This window comes from Prosopis cineraria, unplaced genomic scaffold, assembly GCF_029017545.1.
Source record: "Prosopis cineraria cultivar Desert tree isolate PC_DT_omini unplaced genomic scaffold, ASM2901754v1 PC1, whole genome shotgun sequence".
Taxonomy (NCBI): domain Eukaryota; kingdom Viridiplantae; phylum Streptophyta; class Magnoliopsida; order Fabales; family Fabaceae; genus Prosopis; species Prosopis cineraria.
In genome coordinates, this window is record NW_026555332.1 from 56,528,953 (window position 1) to 56,549,098 (window position 20,146).

The 20,146-nt window shown below is 35.2% G+C and overlaps 2 protein-coding genes across 2 annotated transcripts; one reads left to right on the forward strand and one right to left on the reverse strand.

Annotated features, from left to right (window-relative positions):
• The first annotated feature begins 1,572 nt into the window (after window positions 1–1,572).
• Window positions 1,573–4,620, forward strand: LOC129310578 (uncharacterized). Its single transcript, XM_054952468.1, has 3 exons — window positions 1,573–1,980; window positions 2,580–4,059; window positions 4,154–4,620. Exons 1-3 carry the CDS (start codon window positions 1,674–1,676, stop codon window positions 4,314–4,316), a joined length of 1,950 nt encoding a protein of 649 aa, XP_054808443.1. The 5' UTR covers window positions 1,573–1,673; the 3' UTR covers window positions 4,317–4,620.
• Window positions 4,621–7,423: 2,803 nt separating this feature from the next.
• On the reverse strand, window positions 7,424–10,781 carry LOC129304410 (uncharacterized). The gene is made up of 6 exons (XM_054944051.1): window positions 10,591–10,781; window positions 10,189–10,281; window positions 9,124–9,154; window positions 8,244–8,270; window positions 8,016–8,148; window positions 7,424–7,918 (listed from the first exon to the last, which is right to left on the reverse strand). The coding sequence occupies exons 1-6, from the start codon at window positions 10,654–10,656 to the stop codon at window positions 7,864–7,866; spliced, it is 405 nt and encodes a 134-aa protein (XP_054800026.1). The 5' UTR covers window positions 10,657–10,781; the 3' UTR covers window positions 7,424–7,863.
• Between the last annotated feature and the right edge of the window lie 9,365 nt (window positions 10,782–20,146).

Consider the following 20,146-nt stretch of genomic DNA (forward strand, 5'->3'; position numbering starts at 1 on the left):
GAGTTATACGCTAACTACATCAAAATTCAAGATAATCTTGTATGTGTTAGATTCCCCCCTCCCCAGGACTCCAACCTTCTTTCTTGTCCACCTTGAAGATTTAAGACTATAAAAGTAAATAATAACAACCAACAAAAATAAGGTTACAATTTCACACGCGTGCATATGTATGATTTTAAAATGTTAGCGATGAACTAACTTGCCTGGCCGATATTTCTAGGTCTTGAAATATTATTATTTTAATATTTTTTTTTATTTGGTCATTTACCCACCACCCAACCATTTTAGGCCTTATTTGGTGTGTAGTTATTCTACATTTGAAAATGAAATTGAATATGGAATCTAGATTTTTAACATGTTTAGTATGGCAGCATCTGAATTCTCAAGAATCATGATTCCAACAAAATGGGCAAACTTCAATTCCATCACAAGTACAATAGAATTGGCTCAATCTATATGAAATTCATCTCTTAAACATATTGACCTTACCATCATCGTCATCATATTTACCTTCGTAAGCCCAACTCCATCATTGTCACCAACATCTCTTTCATGATCTAACCTCTATTATAGGGTTGTGAAGCCAAGAGAGTCGTTAAACATTCATCAATGATGAGAGATGGCAAGATAGCTGGCAATTGTAAAATTGATTGCTGACTGCAGCTTGTATCAGCAATGAGTAAAGACAAGATAGAAGTCAACTCCCCTACCCATTAATGTCTTGACTTCAATTTTCCTCCATCTACTAACATTTTGAACTTCCTGTCCATCTCTACCTTTGATCTTAGCCATTGGTATTGTTCTTGCTCTAGAAATTTCCCCAGTGATGTTTTGTTCCATGTTCTTGCTCTTGCCTTAAAGTTTCAGATTCCATGCAATTTTCAATCCATTATGGTTTCTTGTTTTTTTTAAAAAAATTAGTATAAGTTGAAAGGGGGTAGTGATATCAATAGGTACAAGTAGATTTGCAGCTAAAAGTAGATTTGCTGGATGTCATAAGTGGTTGGAAGGAGTGCTGAGCTTTTGAATGTTGAAAGGGTAGGGATTTCAACTAGTGGCTCTAAGCTTTGCCATCGGTGACTCATATTGGCTAAAAGAAGAAAAAACAAGGTAAATGACACACGAGGTCTTTAATTTTGAGAAAAAAGTTATCTTGGCTTTTTTTTTTTGTGTTGAGTATAAATATTTATTAAAATTATATCAAGATTTCATCGTCAAACCAAACATACATTTAAAATTTAAATTTATTTAATTTCAGCTCCAATTCTTATTCCATAAAAAATTCTTATCATATCAAATGGGGACATTATTGTGAGAGAATGATAACTAAATTTTAAAAAATAAATCAATAATTGTTGAATTTTTAACCATTTTTTTGGAAAAAGAGCTTGAGATATTGTTGTAAACAATTATAAATTTAAAATTTTAATTATAAATAAAATATTAGAAAATTTCCATCACATCAGAAACTTCATCAATATAAAATTTAATTAAAAATATCTTTTATTGAATTTACGTAATATCTTCTTAGATTTTCGAACATTAAAAATTAGCAGTTGCCGCCTTCAAAGTTCGATCGTAAAACCCTCCTCTCAGTCCTCTCAACATTCAAGTTGCCCAAGCTCTGTCAATCTTCCAATTTTCTGAGGGTTGACTGCACAATCTGCGTGCCAATGGCTGGAGACGTGAACCGAAACGACTACAATGTCATCGCTTGTGCGCCGGGGGCGGCCGGTAGCGCAAGAGCGGAGCCGCAATACGTCTCAGCAAAGATCTCTGTGTGGTGGGACATTGATAACTGCCAAGTTCCCAAGGGCCGCGACCCTCACGCCATTGCTCAGAATATTAGTTCCGCACTCGTGAAGATGAACTATTGCGGTCCCGTCTCCATCTCCGCCTACGGCGACACAAGTCGGATTCCATCTTTCCTTCAGAAAGCACTTTCTAGCACCGGAATTTCCCTCAACCACATCCCAGCCGGTATTCATTTCCTTCTATCTTCAACCTTTCGTTTCTTGTTCCCTTTTACCCTGCCGCCTGAAGCATGCTTTAATCGCTGTGAAGCTTTTGGCAAACACCTCATCTGTACTTTCGTGGATTCTGGTTTCATTGCCATTTCGTTTTTATTTTTTCTCCCTTACCCGAGGAAAGAAGAATAAGTCTGGTTCGACGGTGAATCTTGCGTTGTGAGACTTTTTTTTTTTTTTGTTGGGCCATTTGTCTATTCTTTCCCCTTTTCATCCTGGAGTCTGAAATCTAAATAGATCGATGTTTGTGTGGCTACCAAATGTTGTTGCTGTGGAGTCTATAGTTCCTCTGCACCAGTTTTCCAAAGAAGTATAATGTTGCTGTTATTTGGGATATTTAGTATTCACCGTCTGCGCATATTAATACTCCCTTCTTCCCATGTCATAAGGGCATTGTGTAGTCAAAGAGTTTTGACATAAGTTCTGCTCTTGTATGCTCTCGGATGGTAATGTTACCATTTAAGCATGAAGGTAGTCGCTTAAGTATGATGAAGATGGCAAAGTAGCTGCATGCCTTTTTGGTGTTAATTTGACGTTGTGAAGTTGTTACAGGTGTGAAAGATGCCAGTGACAAGAAAATTCTAGTTGATATGTTGTTATGGGCAGTAGATAACGCAGCTCCTGCAAATTATTTGCTGATTTCTGGAGATAGGGATTTCTCAAATGCTCTGCATCAGTTGCGCCTGAGAAAATACAACATTCTTCTAGCACAACCACCAAAAGCATCAGCTCCTCTAGTCGCAGCAGCAAAATGTGTATGGCTCTGGACGAGCCTTTTAGCTGGTGGGGCCCCACTATCAAGTGGCGAATCATCATGCCCTGCAAGTGGTAACCATGTCTCTAATTCTGAGAGGATTCAAAGCCTAGTTGCTGAGCCAAATCAAATAAATCGGCCACTGGTTCTCAGTTCCGAAAGCCTTGATATGGGCAGTCAAAATACCTATACTGCTAGAAGCATTGGTCATTTGAAACACAAAGTAAAACATGTTTCGAAAAATGACAATCAGTCTAACCTATCAAGCTCTTCAAGCTTACTTGTCACTGGTTCAGAAGGTAAGAACAATGATCATCCTAGACAAGTGCAATCACCAGTGAAGCTGTTCCGAAAAGCTCCGCATGAATTCTTCTTTAGTAGTGTGCCCGTAGTCCCAAACAGTAGGTCTACTCCTAACCTTCCAAGCAACCAAGATTGCTTAGAAAATAAAATGGGCAACTCTAGTGAAATTCCTCGGGATCTCTATCATAGTTCTTTGCGGTCAACCAACCTTCATATACAGCCCATGTCTGGACTGAGTTTTCCTCTTCCTGATTCTCATACTCGAATTCAACCAGTTCCTCCCCATTCAGATGTATCCAAATTGTCTGCAATCCCAAATTCATTTTATGACATACCTAAGGTACCTAATTCTCCACATCCTAGCAATGTCAAAAGTACTCCTATTTGTCATCAGCGAACCAGAGAAGATTCTAATCCAAGTACTGCTCAATCTCCTAATCTACATAGCTTCGATGTACACCTTGCTGGTCATGACCCATCACGTGGCCAAGTATTTCATTATGAGAACTTGAACCAGAGGCATCCCCGTGGTTCTGAACGTTTGCTTTCTCCTTCCTTCACTGGAATTGCCAATACCAGTTCGAACAATGTTATCTTGGAAGTTCAGGGATGTCCACCACCTTCTGAGTATGAGCAAGGCCTCATTGGGGTTGTTCTTCTAGCCTTAAATACTCTGAAGGTTGAAAAGGTTATGCCAACTGAAGCAAATATAACTGATTGCATTTCTTATGGAGATTCCAAATATCGAACTACTGATGTCAAGAAGGCCTTAGATTGTGCAGTCAAGCTAAATGTGGTAATAAAACGAAGACTGGGTGCTTTGCACTTTTATGTTACTAGAAACGAGAAACTTTGGAATTGTATAAACCTTAAAGGTGAAAATGTTAGTCAGTACCCAAAAACAACATGGGATCGAATACAAGATTTCCTTGCTTCATCATCTGGGCGCTCAGCAATTTTGTCTTCCCAGTGCAGGTAGATTTTATTTTAAGCAAATTTACTTGTTTAAGGTTCCTGTATCTTTTACCAACAATTTGTTTACATTTCTTCGTTGTTATATTTTTATTAGATATGAAGCATCTTTAATTCTAAGGAAAGAATGCCTTAAGGAGCTTATGTTAGGAGAGGTACTTCAGATCTTGAATATGATAATCACGGTCAAGAAATGGATAATAATTCCTCAGTCTGGATGGCAGCCGATTACTATTATGCTTAAAGAGAGTGGAGGGTGATACAGAAAGCGTTCCGAGTTAAAGTATTTTGTGTGACCAGCAGAATTTGGCTTTATGACAAATCACAACGTAAAACCATATTAATGGTCTATTGGATCTTATGGTGGGGAATGGGATATTTCCGCAAAAATAATGTTAGAGGGATTTGTAGAATGATGTTAGGCTTTAAACTCTCTGCACATGTCCATCTACTCGCTGGAGAACCTTAATCTTAGCTCCAGAAGAAAGTTGTAGGAGCCTCTGCTGGCACAAGTTTTTGATTGCTCTACATATGGTATTGCCTGGAGAAAATATGTTCCCTGAAGCATTGTTTCCCCTCCTTTTATTCCATTTAGATCTCAAGTTGCTTGACATTTCCGTCTGCTATATTTTGACGAGCAAGATCAGAATCAAGTAGCTTGGAGCTTGGTAACGTAAGACGCCGAGCCAGCAAGTTAATTTCCTATTTTGTGTATGAATTAGGAGTTAGGTCGAACTCTGCATTTTGAGGTGGTTCGACTTGCTTGTTTTAACTAAGTCAGAATCAAGTTGCTTGGAACCTTGAAACATAAGACACAGAGCCAGCATATGTTCATTCCCCATTTTTCGTGTGAATTAGGGCTTAGGTTCAACTCTGCATTTTGTGTTTGTTCGACTTGCTTGTGTTTTAACCAAGTCAGAATCAAGTTGCTTGGAGCCTTGCAACGTACGACGCAGATCGAGCATATGTTAATTTCCTATTTTTTTTGGTATGAATTAGGGGTTAGGTCCAATTCTGCATTTTGAGTTTGTTCGACTTGCTTGTGTTTTAACCAAGTTAGGATTAGATCAGAACCTATTATTCAAGGCTTGCCACACAAAGAATGTAGATTTGGAGGTTGAAGATATATGTTTTGAACATAATTTCAAGTTTTGTTCTATATACCTAGTTGATATCTCGTGTTAATACTAAAAGAACAATGATTGAAGTCCGTTGGTGCAGTTTATTAGGTATTATCATCTCATATGGTGATCAATTATCTGAATATTTTGGATTTGTGCATATACATTTTTTAAAGTGAGAGTAACATTTAATTCTCAAAAGATCAATTTAATAAAAAGGCAAGTTTTACGAAAGTTATCAAAAATAAGCGATGAATATCGATTTATATATTTGTAAATACAAGAATTTAGTTACAAATCACCGTACAATTAGGTAATATCCCTTCTTCATGGAGGGTATCTAACCTTGTACCGCGCGATTCTATTATTTGGATTGCTTCTTTAATTCGCTCTATTTATTCTTTGGATGTGGTTGTCTATTCTCTCAACCCCTATCCCTTTTCATTATTAAGATGATGTTTTGGTTTGGTCCACGAGTCAGATGGGATTGTATTTTGTTAAAGAGGGTTATTTGTAGTGTTTGTCTCTTGGTTCTACATATCCTTTGCCAACTCATTTTCCTTGGTCTAGAATTCGGCATTGCAAATTACAACCTCGTTTGAAAGTCATCTTTGGAAAATTGCTTGGAATAGATTAAAAACTTCAACTTTGTTAAGGAAATTGCCCTTTCTGTCAGCTGAAACAGAAGCTCTTTCTCATCTCTTCTTACGTTGTGATTTTGCTCGTGCTTGTTGGTTTGGCAGTTGTTTAAATCTCAATTAATTTTAATCCTGGATGGTCAATACAAATGTGGTTATTATTCTGGCTTGATCATTATCACTTAATCCATTCCAATATTGAAGCTCAGGACATTCTACCTTTTCACATGTTGGTTATTATATGGTTTTCTCAAAGTCAGATTTGATTTGCAAGTAGGAATTTTACGCCAACTGATGCCACCACTAAAGCAACAAGTCGTCCAAAATATTGGCTTTTCTCATATCATTATACCGTGGCCTTAAAGCCTCCTGAGGTGTAAACACATAAAAACTGGGGCAATAAATCAGTTGCGTAATTCCTTGCAACACTAGATGATGCAATTTGTCTCATATCGATAGAATGTATCTACTCGAGAGAGATGCATTGTGATCAGTTGGAATCGACAACTGGTACATTCCTAGTGCTATCAAGTTTTAAGCACAGTTGGAAAGCTTCAACTACAGCCCTACAACAGGCCTTTTATTTTCCGTTCAATCAAATGTTTGTTTCTTCACTTTGTTCAATTTTTTTTTTTTTGGTGTTTATTTACTGAAACTTTCGTATTTTCATTTCCTAGACAGACAACTCAAACCGCAACGAGACCTTGGTGTCTTTTCCCTTTTCCGTTTGTAGTGTTATTGTTTAATAATATTTCTTTTTTCATCGGGAAAAAATGACTTTACAATCAAAACTCCCATACTTGTAATTATTTACTTTTAGAAAAAAAAATTAAAAATTTAACTGTCATTAAATTAATTTTTTAAAACTTAAGCATCATTTTTTAAAAACAAGATTTTAGAGATATCTTCCTTTCTCTCTCTCTTTTTTTTCCTTCAAAAAAGGAAAATAAATTTTACAAAGCAGATAACAGATATTTGAGATTAAAAGTTAAAACAACTTAGACTCCCCAACCTTTTCAGAAATTTAAAGAGAAAATATAGCTTTGATATCTAGAGAAATAGTTAGCTTGAATTGAGTGTTATTGTATTTTTTTTTTCATTAAAAATTTATTCATAAAATTTATGGTTAACTTCAATCAAGGTACTTGAAGATGACATGTTGCCAATGTGATAATGATATATTCTAATGTAACAAATGATATTGGTAATTGTAGGAATTTTGACTAAAATTAAGAAACTTTTTAAAGATCAATCCTTGATAAAATTACAAAAACCACAACCGAAGTTGATTATAATTTTAGGAACTAAATATTTCCTCCAAACTACATCTGCAGAGCCATCTTTGTGCATAAATTGAGTAGGATTTATACATATCGATTTGATCTCTAAAGTACACCTTCACTTTTGATTTTCAAACGTTAAATTTTATGCCATACGTCAAAAATATATAACTAATATTAAGTCAACAAACACATCTTCTCCCAATAAGACTCCTTCTTAAACTTTCCTTTTGTGGTTAATATGGATTTAAAGATAGGCGATATAATGCTGCTCATCCAATGCTTCGAGAAATCTTTTGGCCAAAAAAAAAAAAAAAAAGCTTCAAGAAGCAACATAATGCACTCCTAAATTATCAGATGTTTTCTGCATTGCATACATAGGAAAGATATTTAATTTTTTTAATACAAAAAGATCTTTAATTCTAAAGAACAAAAAGTGGTAGTCTGGTTGGTAGATAAGTTTCACAAGAAGGAAAAAAAATTAAATAACACAATAACAAATGAAACTTGGTAACAGAAACATCATATGACTCGTCGTGTAATTGGTATGAAAATATTTTCTTATACTATAATTATTTGATAATAAGTTTTTTATTTTTAATTTAAAAAATCTTTAAAATTATTTTTCATTCTATTATTTTTAATTATAAAGAATACCCCCAATCAGAAGGATTAACCTGGATCAGAACTCAGAAGACAAGGCACAGGCCCTCAGTCATTCTGCCTCCAACAAAGACACAAAAACGTGCAAGTCCCGATTCCAAGGCATCAAGGAAGAAATGGATTGTGCGAAGGGTAGTCTTCCTTTTGCTTTTTGTATGCCCTGCAGAACAGATCAACACTTGCGCAGTCCAATATTCTAATTGTATAAGCAAGAAAAATGAGAAATAATCAGCTGTAAGGTTGAGAATGTCAATCACCTCGCAGCATTTAAGCCTCCAAGTGCAACTGTACCGAGAATAATGAAAATGAAGGGTGCTTTAATTAAAGGATGATTTCTCCTGCCTCCACTGGCCCTCGGGACTCCAGTTCTCACAACTCTTGAATACTCAGCTAAACAACAATTGCGTTGCATCCAAAACATAAGCAGGCCGGGGGGAAAAAAAGTAATGCGTAGTACACCGGGAGGAACATGATTATAAATTTACCTGAATTTAGAGCATCTCCTCTCCCACCTGTAACAAGATTTGTATTCAGAACTTTCGGCAGGGCGCCCATGCACACACACATATGAAGCATATAAAATTAGAAAGTGATGTTACGCTATATGTGAAAGGAATAAATGAAAAAATAATTATGAATATGCCATACATGTATTTAATTTTTTTTGCGTTAATCTTGAACGTTAATTCATGATCTTAGACTGACTAACTCATGGTCAGCTTATCTGGCCTCATAACTACCTCATTGTAATGTCACCAACACCAGCAGCTAATAGACAAAAGGATCAGAATGGAAAAATATAGCATCTATTGTACCATGATTACCAGGAAAAGTGAGATTTTCAGGAAGCCTGGCATAAACAATATCAGAGTAATAAAATATATTGAAATAAACATATGTCTATTTGCTCGGTCAGACAATGCAGCTTAAGCACATTTATTGAAATTTAAGCGTGTAAAGGCCTAGAATGACTTATCCTTCCCTTAATATCAAGGACATGCGCAGAATAATCAGGGGACGCAGAGAATATAACGCAAAGACCTTCGTTTATCATCTTGTTTTATTGGGGAAAAAATTCAGCAAGACCAATAACCTTATAATTTTAACAATAATAAATGTGAATCAAACTCAAAATTTGGAAACAGAAAATAGTTTGCTCTTATTCTCCATGTTTCCAGGGCTTGGAAAAATATCAGATATTGAATGTCGTTTTATCCTTAAATCAGAAAAATAACAGTTTACTAATTTCTGAAATTATGCATCAACTGATCCCTTTAAAACTCTTCAGTAATATCTATAGTCCATTTAGGAATTTCCAAACCATGTTATCATGGGATACTTTTATACAGTGGACAGGAGGATTACCAGACAGAAGGCATGCATTAGCTTGAGAAATCTGCAGTGAAACAGAAACTTTTAGTTACTCCTCCTTTGAATGAGTAAATATTATATGCTTTGTTGGTCAATTAGCAGCTGACAGGGATAGAGTCCCGTCACTTTTATGTGCCCAAGTCCAACACTTTCGAATGGAAGATGGTATAAAAATCCTCACTGAGGAAATTCGTTCCGCTATTCCAGTAAACCAACTTTTACAAAGTTAAGTCAAATTGATGCAAGTTAAAATCATGGCCAGAATGGGACAAGTGTGGAGGGGCTAAGTGAGAGAATGAGCTTTGACCAATGAGGATTAGGTTCTGTGATAAGAGAGAATACACTCTCTGTATGTTGACAGCATTCAATGGAAACTTTTATCACTGGATATCATATCATACAGAGTCTAGTGCCCCCAGCATGAATATCAAATCCAGATATATGATCATCATCTTCATTCATAACACAGGTTGAGGAAATATAATACCCAGTAATACATCTTGCGAAACCAAACTAGAGCTAAGACAGTAAGACTTGAAATAATTTACAGCCATAAGCCAGCTTTAAGCAACCAGTCCCAACTCCATATTCCACATAGCTGTTGTAACAACAACAACAACAACAACAAGCCTTTATCCCACTAGGTGGGGTCGGCTACATGGATTGCAAGACGCCATTGTGCTCTATCATTTATTAAGCTTTTAGAACTAATAGCTGTTGTAATAGCTGTTGTAACATTTTCACAAAATCGAAATAGGGAAAAACTCAGGTATAAATTTTAAGAGTTTGCAATCATTTTTTCCCAACTAAAGATAGTAACTATTTCTTACATCTCAACGCCAAATGACAGGGTCTAAAGTTTTCTCGCCATTTGTTTATTAAAAAACCTAATATCAAACACCCAGGATTTTTCTTGTTTAAGTAAAATCCAGATAAATATTAGAACTAGCCAGCAGGGATAACATTACTCTAAAGTGCGTTCCAATAAGATATGAAAGGTGAAGCATCCACGTGGATATGCAACGCCAAGAGTTATGACAATTCATATATGTAGCTCACCAGTTTGAATCTGGACTCTGCCTGAGGCTTTTCATGGGCTGGAAATAGGTCAGGATGAGACTCCCATATCTTCTTTTTGTAAGCTGCTTTAACCTAATCAATAACTAGCGTCAAATTAGAAAACCAGCATCAACCTACAGAACATCTGCTTTTATGCGAGACGCAAGACTAGGACAAAACACTACACTCACGATCGTCATATTACACAGCCCTAACTGAAAACGAAACTCAAATGAAAAATGACTAGAACTTGGAATTTGAAATTCAGTTCATTAGGGAGTAAATTCGATTTCGCAGTCGCTAAAAAAGAACCCAGACCCAAAAGTTTTATGAATTACCTAGTCAAGACCCAGCACTGAAATTGTTGGAGAAAAAGAAGAAGAGGGATGAAAATTAAGGTACCTCAGAAGGCGTGGGGCGTGAATTGGGGGCGAAGCCCAGCACGCGCCTGGCCTCATCGTCCTCCATTTCCCAAGTTCATCCAAAGATTAGCGTTGTCTTCCCCCGATTTCCTCTAACTATCACGTTGTCAAGAAATACTGATAAGAAAGCTCTGGAGGCTTTCCTGCGGTCTACACTGTTTTTTTTTTTTTTTTTTTTAAGAATGAATAATGTAGCTTATTATTAGTTATTAAATGTAGTAGTACGTTCTGGGTCTGAAATGTAGTAATACATTGATATTAATATATCATCAATATTTTTTCGGTCAAATATTTTTTACCAGTTTTGTCTTTATGTCAGATATATTGTTTCGTGTAATAGATCAAAGATGCTTTTTCCTTGCCATACTTTGCAGAAATATTAATTCAGTTTTGCAAAGGTTCTACTGTTTTTTAAAACTTAAATCTTATATTAATATATCACCAAGGGGATGTGTTGAAGTTGAACGCCTGAACGTCTGCTGGATGGCGTGGAGGGAATCTCTTGGGCGAGGGCCATTATGTGTTATATGTATTTATATTTTATATTTTAAAACATGAAAATGAAATTACCTGGTAGTTACCTAATAAAATATAAATCCGTTGGGGTATTGATCGAGTCAATTGTTACTATAGTAAAATTTATTATTTACTGTGTTTAATATGCATAAACTTGAGATTGTAATATAATTGTGAATGTATATAATCCTTCAAAAGTTATCTTTTATTATTTTTTAATTAAAATTAAATAACCTGCAACATAAATACCATCTTGAGAGTTTTCGTGATTAATACATATAACACCCAAATGTTATATATTTTACTATTATGTTGATTTATTCTATATTGTAATCCTTGTTATAAAATTTAAGGGTTTGATGCCTATAAAATAATGAATATATATTAAGTTACTGCATGTTTGATGAAGTGCACAAGAGTTCCTCTTTATTTTGTTTCAATTTATTTCTCTTATCTTCTTTATCTTCCTCGCCTCGGTCTCTTGTATTTTTTTTTTAATAACAAAGATTACCTTTTTTGTTGAACTGTTTTTTTTTTTTTGGCTTGGATGAACTATGTTGAACTAATGCTTAACGTTGTTTTTTTTCTTGTAAATATAGAATGTTGTTTGTAGAAAAAAACTGTCAATAAGACCTTATCACAAATTTAATTGTGAGGAGAAACTTCAAACTTTTCAAATATAAGGTCATTTGTGACATAAAATAAAATGAAAAAAAATCAAAATTTCCTTCTTTCCTAACAACCTTAAATATTTGTTAATGTTTTTAGAATGTTCATTGATATTTTTATAAAAAATGATAAACTTTTTAGAATGCCCCTTTATATTTTCATAAAAAATGATAAAACTTTTAGAATATCTTAGATCATTATTATGAAAAGCATACTTTTATTTTATCATACATAAGAGATATCATAAAAAAATGATTAGACAATTGCTTGCAACATTTACAATTCATATCCAAAGGCCCTTCAGCTAAATGTGCGACATCATTTTCACCACATGCCAACCTCTTCCATCATAGATGCAAATTGTAACATCCCAATTTAAATTTTAATAGTTAATTTGGGTTAATAAAAATTTTGAAAAGTATTATTAAATTATTATTATAAAAAAAAGGTATGAAAAAAAATAAAAAAAATAAAAAAAAAAAAAAATAAAAAAATAAAAAAAAATAAAATATTATTAAATTATTATTATTATAATAATAAAAAGAAAGAAAGGAAAAGAAGAAGAAGAAGAAGAAAGCGAATTTGCTTCGTCCGCCGCCTCAACAGTAACAATAATAAAATAATAATAAAAAGAAAAGAAGAAGAAGAGAGAGAAAATAATTAAAAAAAATGTGGGACCCACTGAATTTTTATAAAAACTCACCTGTTCCTTCATTTCTTCATTCCTTCTTTCGTGCGTGAGCTTCGGCAGAGAGAGCATCTGTGAGCCAAATTCACCGGTGCTGGGTTTTAAGGTAAGAGTTTTTAATAGGATATTTAGGGTGTGATTTTAAGCTTTTCAAGACTAAGTAAGTGTTCTAAAAATTTTTCTTAGTCATCCTTCTTCTTTAGTTTCTGAGTTTGTAGTGGTAGAAAATTTAAGATCTGAAAGAGGGATGAATTTATGTCGAATAAATATGGTTTTTGAGGTTGTCAGTAGTATAATAAATGTTATAGAGTATAAATTTGTTAATGATCTTTGAATTTATGGCTTATGGATCAAATTCTAAACTAGATCTGAAAATATATGTTGATTTATTGAGGTTTAGATGATTATTTGGGATGAGAAATGAATTATTATGGTTATAGGATTATGATTCTAAGCTAGAGACTCAATTTTTAATTTTTGGGTATTTTAGGTACGAATTTATAAAATAAAAAGAAAATTTTGATAATAGAAATTAGTTTAAAATTTGATTTTTAGATTATTAATGTTTATTGATAATTAAAAGAGGAGTTAAAAATTTTACTTAATAGTATTAACTATAGATTTGTATTAAGATTGAGATTAGGAATTATGTTATATTTTTAATTCTATTATTAGAATTATTTTATTAGTTTCAAAAATTGAAACTAATATTTATAAATAATATGTTATTTGTAGATTGTATTACTGGTGAAGATTGTGGAGAGAGAGAAATTTTAAGGAATAATTTATTGAAAAAGCCACAAGGTAACCATGCTTTTAATTTATGATTAGTGTTACTTCATGTTAATTGGGTGATTATTGAGAAAATTATGAATTTTGTAATATTGTATAATTGTGCAATATTATTATGAATTTGTTTATTTATTGTGGGAGGTGTTGGGAGACTTGCTATTATTGTTGTAATTATGTGCCACGTGGTACGCCCCTATTGGAGCTCAATAGGTGGTTTGTTCGGGTATTTAGGATTTAGTAGTGAGGCTATCGAGGATATAAGGATGGTTGTTTGTGTTTATTATAATATTTCTTATATTTGTTGGAATTATATTATTTTTAATTCTCACTTAGTAAGCACACACTTAACTGTTTGTATACACTATCATAAATTGGCTTTGGTTACTGGGACTTTTGAGTCTCATTATGTGGTTAACAATTTTCAGGAGAAGAGCCACGAGTGACACGTGGAGGAGTCCCAGAGGCTTAGTGGTATAGATCCACTGTCTCTTTTGGGTATTTAATTTATGATTTATAATGTGTTATATTGCCAATATTAGGGCTTTTTGTTTATTGTCAATTATATGAATATATAAATGTAATCATGCCTTTCAAACTATTTCTATTTTTGGTACAATTTGGATGACTGTAATTTTAATATTTGGTTTACTTTGGATTGGTTAAAATGGCATGATTATAAGGTCAAATAACTGGCTTGTGTTGAAAATTGATTAAATTGCTTATTTTACTTGTTGGGAGTATAAGGATGGACAAATGTGATTTAGTTTACTTGTTGGGAGTATAAGGATGGACAAATGTGATTTAGCCTAATGGCATGTGGGAGGTAAAAATTTATCTGAAATGTTATAGTGTGTGAGTTGAAGCCAATTATAAAATATTTTATATTGAAATTATTGATATAAAAATGTGTTGGGTGGCTGTAACCCAACTATGGTTGAGTTAAATTATTTAAAAAAAAAAATTTTGGTGTGTTACAAATTTTGGTATCAGAGCTACATGTTTCCAATTCTTATAAATTATGAAATTGTTATACATTAACCTAGTTTATTGGCAATATACATTAGTAAATCATAATACTTCTCCATTATTTTTCTTGTCTTGAGATTAGTGTTAATTTAATTATGTGACTTCCATCCTTTAGGAGGGGAGAGATGGTGTCCAAAACTAGGAGAGGTGGCGAAATTGTCGGTGATTCTATAGAGCCAATAGGAAATGACATACCTTCACTGCCACAACCGGAGCCCACACAGCAACAAATTGGGCAGGGCGAGCCCATACAGTCACAACTAAGGCAGGATGAGCCAACCATGAGGCAAATGATGGATCTACTATATAATCTTAGTGACCGCATGAAGAGACAAGAAGAAGAATTGGCCGCTTTAAGACAATATAAGGAGAATGACAACCGAGAGGGAAATGGCCAACAAGAAGGAAGCCATACCAAGGTATTCAATGCGAGCCAATCTGCTGATGAAGGCTTACCTTCCTATTCTCACCATGAGACTAGTCCGAAGAATGTGAGTCTCCACTCTGAGCAACAGACATCCACGATCACAAAGATCTGGAGTACTTTTCGTAAGTTTAATCCTCCTACTTTCGATGGAAATCTTAAGCCGGCGGTGGTTGAAGAATGGATAGATCAATTGGAGAGTATTTTTCGTATGGTTGTGTGCACTTCTAATCAAAAGGTGCAGCTGGCAATATTCCTACTACAGAAGAGTGCTAAGAAATGGTGGGAAACATCAGGACCGAAGGATGATTCCTCTCTTACTTGGGAAGATTTTAAAGCCATATTGTTCGAGAATTATTTTCCTACTGCACTGAGAGCAGAAAAGGAGGCTGAGTTTCATGCATTCCGCCAGGGTGATTTAGATGAGGATGAATTTATTGAACAATTCTCAGAATTATCTAAATACTCTACTTACCTCCAGAAACATGAAGACACGGAGTGGATGGCTGAACGATTACTAGAGAAGGCGAGGCCTGATCTAAGGGAACAGTTAGCCCCTTTTGAGATCAAGACATTCAGTGAGATGTGCAATAAGCTTCGAATAGTTTCTCGGAGGAAGAGAGAGGCTAGATTAGAAGCTGATAGAGAGAGGAGGAAAGAACCTCATGGGAAGCCCCCTATCCACACCCGACCCATTGGTGGAGTAGAGAAGAGGAGCAGTCAAATCTTTGGAGGTTTTAGAAATCAGAAGAAGAAGGGCTACTATCATAAGGGCCAGAGCTACAGAGGGAATCAGAGTGGAAGTCAAGGGTCCTATAGGAGCCCAGCTACCTTTAATCCTACTCCTAGTGCTGCTAGTAATCAAGCATGCAGTAAGTGTGGGAAGTTTCATTCTGGTGATTGTTGGGTTTGTTACATCTGTCAGAAGCCTGGTCATATTGCTAGATTCTGCTATCAAAACCAAAATAGGGGTAATGATCAGAGACCTACAGTACCAGCACGAGTGTATGCCCTCTCTGGGCCAGAGGCTGCTAATAACCCTAATGCTATCCGAGGTATAATCCGAATCCTTGATAATGATGTTTGTGCTTTGTTTGATTCGGGTGCTACACACTCTTTTGTGTCTGATGAATGTATGAAAAGATGTAAATTGCCTGTGTGTACCTTACCTTTTGATGTGAAGATTTCTACTCCTGCTGGTTTGACTGTAAGGACTGCTAAGGCATGTCTAAATGTAGAGGTTGAGTATGAGGGTCGAAAGACCACCATAGACCTCATTTGTTTGTCTTTGTCTGGGATTGATGTTATTGTGGGGATGGATTGGTTGTCTGCAAATGGAGCTGTACTTGATTGTCAGAAAAAGAGTGTGTCACTCTCAGCTCTTACTGTAACCCCTGTAGAGTCCCAAAGTCCTATGTTGTTGTCTGCAGCTCAAGTAGAACAGTGTATAAGAAAGGGCTGTCAAGCTTTTATGATTTTCTTCTCAATCAAGGCAGAGATTGAAGAAGGTGTAGATCAGATTCCAGTAGTGAGAGAATTCCCTGACGTCTTTCCTACTGAAGTGATCGGTTTGCCTCCAGAACGAGAGGTTGAGTTCTCGATTGAACTCGTACCTGGTACGGGGCCTATTTCTAAGGCACCCTATAGGATGTCTCCATCGGAGTTAGCTGAGTTGAAGAGACAAATTGAAGAGTTGTTAGAGAAGGGGTTTATCAGACCGAGTGTATCACCATGGGGGTCACCGGTACTGTTTGTGAAAAAGAAAGATGGAAGCCTTAGATTGTGTATTGATTATAGACAATTGAATAAGGTAACCATCAAGAATAAGTACCCCTTACCTCGAATTGATGATTTGTTAGACCAATTAGTCAATTCAGCGGTGTTTTCTAAGATTGATCTAAGATCAGGGTATCATCAATTGAGGGTTAGAGCAGAGGATATCCCTAAAACTGCTTTTAGGACTAGATATGGGCACTATGAGTTCCTAGTGATGCCGTTTGGGTTAACAAATGCCCCAGCTGTCTTCATGGATTATATGAATCGAATCTTCAGGCCTTATCTCGATGAATTTGTTGTAGTCTTTATTGATGACATACTTATTTATTCTCGAGATGAGGTGGACCATGCTAGACATCTTAAAATTGTTTTGGAGATATTAAGAGAGCACAAGCTCTATGCCAAGTTGAGCAAATGTGATTTTTGGCTTAAAGAAGTTAAATTCTTAGGCCATGTTGTTTCAGAAGAAGGGGTAGCAGTGGACCCTAGTAAGATAGATGCAGTGATGAAATGGGAGCAACCTCGAAGTGTGACAGAGATTAGGAGTTTCTTGGGTCTTGCAGGCTACTATCGTCGTTTCATTAAGGGTTTTTCACAAATTGCAATGCCCTTGACTAAGTTGACCAGGAAAGATGCTCCATTTATTTGGACGAACGAGTGTGAAGTTGCCTTCCAGGAACTGAAAAAGAGGTTGACCACCACACCGGTGCTCACCTTACCTGTTCCAACTGCTCCTTATACCTTGTATACTGATGCTTCTAAGAAAGGTTTAGGTTGTGTATTGATGCAGGAGGATCGAGTAGTGGCTTATGCCTCTCGACAGTTGAGACCTCATGAGGAAAATTACCCTACTCATGACTTGGAGCTTGCTGCTGTGGTATTTGCCTTGAAGATTTGGAGGCACTATCTTTATGGTTCTTCTTTTGAGGTCTTCAGTGATCATAAAAGTTTAAAATATTTGTTTGATCAAAAGGAGCTCAACATGAGACAGCGCAGATGGATTGAGTTTTTGAAGGATTATGACTTTGAGTTGAAGTATCATCCAGGGAAAGCTAACGTAGTCGCCGACGCTCTGAGCAGGAAGCTTGTACATACTGCTCACATGATGGTCAGAGAACATGAATTATGGAGTAGTTTTCATGCAGTAAATGTAGAAGTAGTCGAAAATCGTTTGGCTGCTCTACATATTACTGAATTTGAGAATAATTTTTGGGAAGAAATCAGAATTTCGCAGCAGAAGGACGATTATTTGAATAAGATTAGGGTAGAGATTGGGGCTGGAAAGGCTGAACATTTTGATGTGACCGATGATGATGTCGTAAGATATAAAGGTAGAGTGTGTGTGCCTAATGATACTCGATTGAAAAATATCTTACTTGAGGAGGCTCATCAGAGTAAATATACCATTCACCCAGGAGCAACTAAGATGTATCATGACTTAAGACGTGGTTGGTGGTGGCCAAGGATGAAGAGAGATGTAACTGAACATGTAACTCGTTGTTTGACTTGTCAGAAAGTCAAAATTGAGCATCAGAAACCAGCCGGGATGCTACAGTCTCTTGATATTCCAGAGTGGAAATGGGACAGCATTTCTATGGACTTCATTACAGGATTGCCTAGAACATCTTCTGGTCATGACACTATATGGGTAATCGTAGATCGACTCACCAAATCAGCTCATTTTCTGGCTACTAATATCAAGTATTCTCTCGAAAAATTAACTGAAATCTACATAAGAGAAGTGGTGAGATTGCATGGAGTGCCGACAAATATTGTATCTGATCGTGATCCGAGATTCACATCAAACTTTTGGAAGTCATTACAGGAAGCCATGGGTACTCGTCTGAGTTTTAGCACGCTTACCACCCCCAGACCGATGGGCAAACGGAACGAACCATACAAACTCTTGAAGACATGTTAAGAGCGTGTGCCATTGAGCTTAGAGGTAATTGGGATAGTCACTTGCCATTAGCTGAATTTGCCTACAATAATAGTTTTCATTCTAGCATTCAGATGGCACCTTATGAGGCATTGTATGGAAGAAAATGTAGATCGCCACTGTGTTGGACAGAATTAAGTGAGAGAACTGTTTTGGGGCCAGACATTGTTGATGAGACTACCCAAAAGATTGCTTTAATCAAGCAAAAATTACTCACAGCTCAAAGTAGACAAAAGAGTTATGCGGATAAGAGGAGAAGACCGCTTGAGTTTGAAGTAGGTGACCATGTATTTTTGAAAATCTCTCCAGTAACTGGTGTTGGAAGAGCTATTAAGGCTAAGAAGTTGACACCAAGGTTTATGGGGCCTTTTGAGATCTTAAAACGAGTTGGACCAGTAGCGTACCAAGTAGCATTACCACCCCAAATTGCTGGAATACACAACGTATTCCATGTGTCACAACTGAAAAAGTATCAACCAGATCCTTCCCATATAATTGAACCCGAGGAAATTGAACTCAGGGAGAATTTGACATTCAGAGCTGAACCAGAAAGGATTATGGATTATAAGGACAAGCAATTAAGAAATAAGACCATTAGATTGGTTAAAGTAATCTGGAAGAGCACAACTCCAGGTGATGTTACGTGGGAGACCGAGGACAGTATGCGACGTGATTATCCTCGTCTTTTTGATTAAGTGAGTAGTTAATAGTTATTAATTTTAAATTTTGAGGACAAAATTTCTAAAAGGAGGGGAGAATTGTAACATCCCAATTTAAATTTTAATAGTTAATTTGGGTTAATAAAAATTTTAAAAAGTATTATTAAATTATTATTATAAAAAAAAAGGTATGCAAAAAAAAAATAAAATAAAAAAAATAAAAAAATAATAATAAATAATAATAATAAAAAAAAATAAAATATTATTAAATTATTATTATTATAATAATAAAAAGAAAGAAAGGAAAAGAAAGGAAGAAGAAGAAGAAAACGAATTTGCTTCGTCCGCCGCCTCAACAGTAACAATAATAAAATAATAATAAAAAGAAAAGAAGAAGAAGAGAGAGAAAATAATTAAAAAAAATGTGGGACCCACTGAATTTTTATAAAAACTCACCTGTTCCTTCATTTCTTCATTCCTTGCGCGCGAGCTGAGGCGGAGAGAACGCGAGTCACCGGTGCGAAATATCTAAATTTTAAGGTAAGAGTTTTTAATAGGATATTTAGGGTGTGATTTTAAGCTTTTCAAGACTAAGTAAGTGTTCTAAAAATTTTTCTTAGTCATCCTTCTTCTTTAGTTTCTGAGTTTGTAGTGGTAGAAAATTTAAGATCTGAAAGAGGGATGAATTTATGTTGAATAAATATGGTTTTTGAGGTTGTCAGTAGTATAATAAATGTTCTAGAGTATAAATTTGTTAATGATCTTTGAATTTATGGCTTATGGATCAAATTCTAAACTAGATCTGAAAATATATGTTGATTTATTGAGGTTTAGATGATTATTTGGGATGAGAAATGAATTATTATGGTTATAGGATTATGATTCTAAGCTAGAGACTTAATTTTTAATTTTTGGGTATTTTAGGTACGAATTTATAAAATAAAAAGAAAATTTTGATAATAGAAATTAGTTTAAAATTTGATTTTTAGATTATTAATGTTTATTGATAATTAAAAGAGGAGTTAAAAATTATACTTAATAGTATTA